The sequence below is a fragment of the Aptenodytes patagonicus genome, chromosome 11, assembly GCF_965638725.1.
Source record: "Aptenodytes patagonicus chromosome 11, bAptPat1.pri.cur, whole genome shotgun sequence".
Classification (NCBI taxonomy): domain Eukaryota; kingdom Metazoa; phylum Chordata; class Aves; order Sphenisciformes; family Spheniscidae; genus Aptenodytes; species Aptenodytes patagonicus.
Window position 1 is genome coordinate 3,347,258 of NC_134959.1, and position 4,891 is coordinate 3,352,148.

At 64.2% G+C, this 4,891-nt stretch overlaps 1 protein-coding gene across 1 annotated transcript; it reads left to right on the top strand.

Moving 5' to 3' along the window:
• The first annotated feature begins 202 nt into the window (after positions 1–202).
• FOXF1 (forkhead box F1) lies at positions 203–3,267 on the top strand. Its single transcript, XM_076348828.1, has 2 exons — positions 203–1,262; positions 3,107–3,267. Exons 1-2 carry the CDS (start codon positions 203–205, stop codon positions 3,265–3,267), a joined length of 1,221 nt encoding a protein of 406 aa, XP_076204943.1.
• The last annotated feature ends 1,624 nt before the right edge of the window (positions 3,268–4,891 follow it).

Here is a 4,891-nt window from a genome sequence, read left to right on the forward strand (position 1 = left end):
GGGGGGGGGGGTCGCTTCCATTTGTTTATCCGCGGAGGGTTGAAGTCTCCCGGTGGAAAGAAACCCCGCCGGGGGGCCGGGAGGAGGCCGGGGCTGGGGGGGTGAGTGGCGGCGAGCCCCCAGCAGCGTGGCCTTTTGGGGGGGCGCGTGGGGGAGGGTGGCGGAGGAGGGCCGGGGCTGGCCGCCGGGGACCTGGCCGTAGATGCCTGCAGAAGCGCAGCAGGCTCTGTCCTCTCAGCCCCCTCCTCCTCCGGTGCAGAGCAGCTACGGCCCCATGTCCTCCGTGGCCGAGAAGCAGCCGCAGAGCTCGGCCATGGACGCCGCCTCCGCGGCGCCCGGCGGGGCGACCGGCAGCGCTCCGGGCAGCGGCGGCGCCCCGGGCAGCGGCGGTCCCAAGGCGAAGAAGACCAACGCGGGGATCCGGCGGCCGGAGAAACCGCCTTACTCCTACATCGCCCTCATCGTCATGGCCATCCAGAGCTCGCCCTCCAAACGCCTGACCCTCAGCGAGATCTACCAGTTCTTGCAGAGCCGCTTCCCTTTCTTCCGAGGCTCCTACCAGGGCTGGAAAAACTCGGTGCGCCACAACCTCTCGCTCAACGAGTGCTTCATCAAGCTGCCCAAGGGGCTGGGACGCCCGGGCAAGGGCCACTACTGGACCATCGACCCGGCCAGCGAGTTCATGTTCGAGGAGGGCTCGTTTCGCCGCCGACCCCGCGGTTTCAGGAGGAAATGCCAGGCGCTGAAGCCCATGTATAGCATGATGAACGGGCTCAGCTTCAACCATCTCCCCGAGAGCTACGGCTTCCAGGGCTCGGCCGGCGGGCTCTCCTGCCCCCCCAACAGCCTCTCCCTCGAAGGGGGCTTGGGGATGATGAACGGTCATTTGTCCAGCAACGTGGAGGGGATGGGCCTCGCGGGACACTCCGTGCCCCACCTGCCCGCCAACGGTGGGCACTCCTACATGGGCAGCTGTACCGGCTCCTCGGCGGGGGACTACCCGCACCACGAGAGCTCCGTGCCCGCCTCCCCGCTGCTCGCCGGCGGCGGCGTGATGGAGCCCCACTCGGTTTACTCCAGCTCGGCCTCGGCGTGGGCGCCCTCCGCCTCGGCGGCCTTGAACACCGGCGCGTCCTACATCAAGCAGCAGCCCCTCTCGCCCTGCAACCCCACGGCCAACCCGCTCTCCTCCAGCCTTTCCACGCACTCCCTCGACCAGTCCTACCTGCACCAGAACAGCCACAACACCGCCGAGCTGCAAGGTAAGGCGCGGACACGCGTGGGAGAGACCCGAGACCGCCGCCACGGGGGTCGGCCGGGGGCTGCCGGCGGGGCGGGCGCCCTCCGCGGCCACGCGTGGATCCCGGCCGCGCCGGGCCGCCCCGCTCCGTGGACAGTTTCAATGCACCCCCCCGGGGAAGCGGCCGCCGTCCCCCCGCTCCTCGCCTCCCTTCCCAGGGGCAACCGGGCAGCCGTCGGGGCTCGCCCCGATGGGGGACCCGCTCTCCGCCGCTGCGGGGCTGGGAACCGCCGGGCCGGGGCTCCGCTCCCCCGGGCGGCTGCTCTGCCGCCGGGGCCGCCCGGGGCCTAGGACCGGTGGGCTCAGGCAGGCGGGGAGCTGCGGGAGGGCGAGGCCGGGGATGGGCCCGAGGGGTCTTCCACCTCCGTCGGGACCTGGAGGCATCCGGAGGCAGAAAAAGGGGGGATTTCCCCACCGGGTTGTCGGCCGTCCCCTCCCGTTCCCCGGCCCCCGCCGTCAGCTCCTCTCGGGGTTACGTTTTCCAGGCCCATCGCCTCCCTCCACCCTCTGCTCCTCCGCCTATGCGGAAGTCGGTGGCCCGGGCCCCCCGCGCCCCCCGCGCCCCGCAGCCCCGGCCCGGCCTTGGCCCCGGCCCCGGCCCCGGCCCCGGCCCCGGCCCCGGCCCCGGGACGGAGCTGCCGGGGGTGGATTTGCCCCGGCTCCTGGAGCGGGAGGAGATGGTGTTTTGGCCGGGAGGAGGCCTCGGGAGGGACGAGGCCGGCGCCGGGCTTCGTCCTGCGGCCCAAATTCACCTCGGGGGCGGCGGCGGGGGGCGGGGGTGGGTGGGTGGGGGTGGCTCTCGGGGCACGGGGGAGCCCCGGGAGCCGGCCGGGTGAAGGGGCAGGTTTGGGAGTCCCTGCACATCACCCCGGGCCTTCGGGGGAGCGGGAAGTGCCTGGCAGAAACCGGTGTGAAACGGAGCGTTAGCGGGTCAAAAAACACGAAGCGAAGCGGGGAAAGAGCATCAGCCGGGCCGGTACGGAGCGGCCGAGCCCGGGCACGGCACCGAGCCGGGCCGGGCCGGGGCCAGCGCCCGCCTGCGGGCACCCTCCTGCTCCCGGGTCGGTCCCGGCTCCGGGTGGGCGCACCCGGATCCGCTGGAAAACGGAGCAAAAATCCGTCCCGAGGAGCCGCCGGGCCCGCCCGCGGCCTTAACCGAAATACTCCGGATTAACACCCAAATTAACGGCGCCGGAGCGGCGGGGAGCGCGGTCCCCGGCCGGGCGCTCCTCCCCAGCGCACCCCAAATTTTCGGGGCGTTTTTATGTCCCGAGGTGTCGGCAGAAACGGCAGGAACAGCCCCGCTGTCGGCGGCGTTTCGCCCTCGGCCTCTCCGCCCGGCCTCTGCCGCCGGCCCCGGTGGACGAGTGGTGCTCCCCGCTCCGCACCCCGCGGACGCTCCGCGCGGGCGCAGGCGATGGGAAAAGCAGCCGGCACCTTCAAGGGGGCAAAATGGGGAAAAAAAACCTAAACCCAACCCAAAGCAAATCCCGTCTCCTCGGAGCGTCCTTGGGCCGGGCAGGAAAGCGCCGCGCCGTCCCCGGGCCGCGGGGCTTTCCCCCGCCGCACCTGTCCGCGCCCGCGGAGCCCCGGGAGCGCCCGTGTACTTATGTGCATGCAAAAATACACCCCGTTTCGCGCTGAGACCCGGGGGCTGCGGAGGGTTTGGCTGTTTGTTTGTGGGGTTTGGGTTTGTTTTGTTTTTTTTTTTTTACCCCAGACGGCGGCTTTCTCCCTCCCGCGCTCAACCTCCTCTACTAAATATAATTCCGATGGCTGACAATCTTTCCCCCCCCCGTCCCGCAGGCATCCCGCGGTATCACTCCCAGTCTCCGAGCATGTGCGACAGAAAGGAATTCGTCTTCTCTTTCAACGCCATGGCCTCCTCCTCCATGCATTCAGCGGGCAGCGGCTCCTATTACCACCAACAAGTGACATACCAGGACATCAAGCCGTGCGTTATGTGATACGGGGCGGAAAAAACACCTCCTGGGGCCGGCAAGGCCTGACCCGGGCACCGAGCCTTCCCCCCCACCCCCCCCCCGCCAGGACCCCTTCGGTGGAAGGGGGGGGGGGGGGGTGTCTCTGCAGACTGGCTTTGTTCAGGAGGTATAGCCAGGCGCCCCGGGGAGCGGCAGGGGACCGGGGCGTGCGGCCCCGGGGCTGAGCCTGCCCCGCAGCTGAGCATCGGCCGGACCCGGCCTCCATCGCGGGTCTTTGATCACAGACGGTCTCTGCCTTCTTCTGCTTCTTCGCTTGGGGTTGGGTTGAGAGGAAAGCAAAAACAGCCCCCCCCCCCCCCCCCCCCCCCCCCCCGCCCCGAAACCTCCGACCGCGAGTTTGGGTTAAGGGTTTGAAAAATGAGGGTTTGATGCTTCTTTAAAAAAAAAAAAAAAAAAATTAAATTACTAATTCAGTTTTGTCATCGTTATTGAGCGATGCCACCATCCCGGTTGGTAGGCACAGAGCCGGATCGGGCCGGGGGGGGCTGGTAAGGGCCCCGACCCCCAAAGCCCGACCTCATCCCGCGGCCCCTCCGCGCTGCACCGCGGGGGAGGAGCGGGCTCGTCGCCGGGGTCCCCCCGCCCCAACCCCGTCGGCCCCGTCTCGCTTCGGGCCCCTTCTTCCGAGAAATACCTTTTTTTTTCTTCTTTTTTTTTTTTTTTTTTTGGCCGGCAAACACCCAGCAGGCGAAAATCTCTCAGAGGGATTTCTTTTTTTTTTAGCTTTTAATATTTTTTTTTTTTTTTGCCTGCATAAAGACTGCAGGATCAGACCCTATGCAGAGAGAATAAGGCACTTTGAAAAGAGACAGCCATGCTCATTCTGTTATTTATTCTACATTTTTTTGTTGTTGTTGCTAATAATCGAGACACGAGTAGTCTCAGTTGATCAGTATTAAATCGGTGAATCTCTGTTGGCAATATTTGCCATATAGATTTTTTTTTTTTTTTAGTTAACCTTTGTAAATTTTAAACCGATCATGGTCTCTGTGTAAAGACAATCCTCCATATGTTTTTATAGAAATATATATATAATGAAGGATTATTTCCCTCCCTCCCCCCCTCTATATTTTTTTTTTCCGCCCTGACTTTGTACAGTTCGGTGACACCTATTTTAATTCTTTCTGCACTGTATAAAACTGTAATTATGTGGGGGTTTTTTTTCGCCCTGCCCTTTTGTGTACGTTTTGTCCCTAAAGAAAAAAAAAAATCGAACCGAAATAAAAACATGTATGTTATTTGTACATGGCCTTCACGATTGTATGAGCAGCAAATAAACGAGCATGCGGTGTAACACGCGTAATTATATCTGAGGAGTCTGTGGCCTCCGCCGGGCTCCGCGGAGCGCTCCGCAGTGCGCGGAGGGGTCGCGGAGCGCCCGGCCCGGCCGCCGAAAACCTTCGTGCGGTCGATGCAATAATTTCCCATCTCGGTGCAGACTCCAAAGGGTCTTGTGGGGGTTTGGCTGCGGCTTCCGAGGGGTCCTGTGTCCCCCGTTACCCCACTCGCCGCGCGGAAATATTTAAAATGAGGCTGATGAAACGAGGAGGGAGGAAAACCGGAGGCGATTTTTATTTCTCTCTCTTTT

Coding starts and splice junctions, on each gene's coding strand:
- FOXF1 (XM_076348828.1), top strand. CDS start 203: ATGCCTGCAGAAGCGCAGCAGGCTCTGTCCTCTCAGCCCCCTCCTCCT. Junction 1,263..3,106: donor CAACACCGCCGAGCTGCAAG/GTAAGGCGCGGA, acceptor CCCGTCCCGCAG/GCATCCCGCGGTATCACTCC.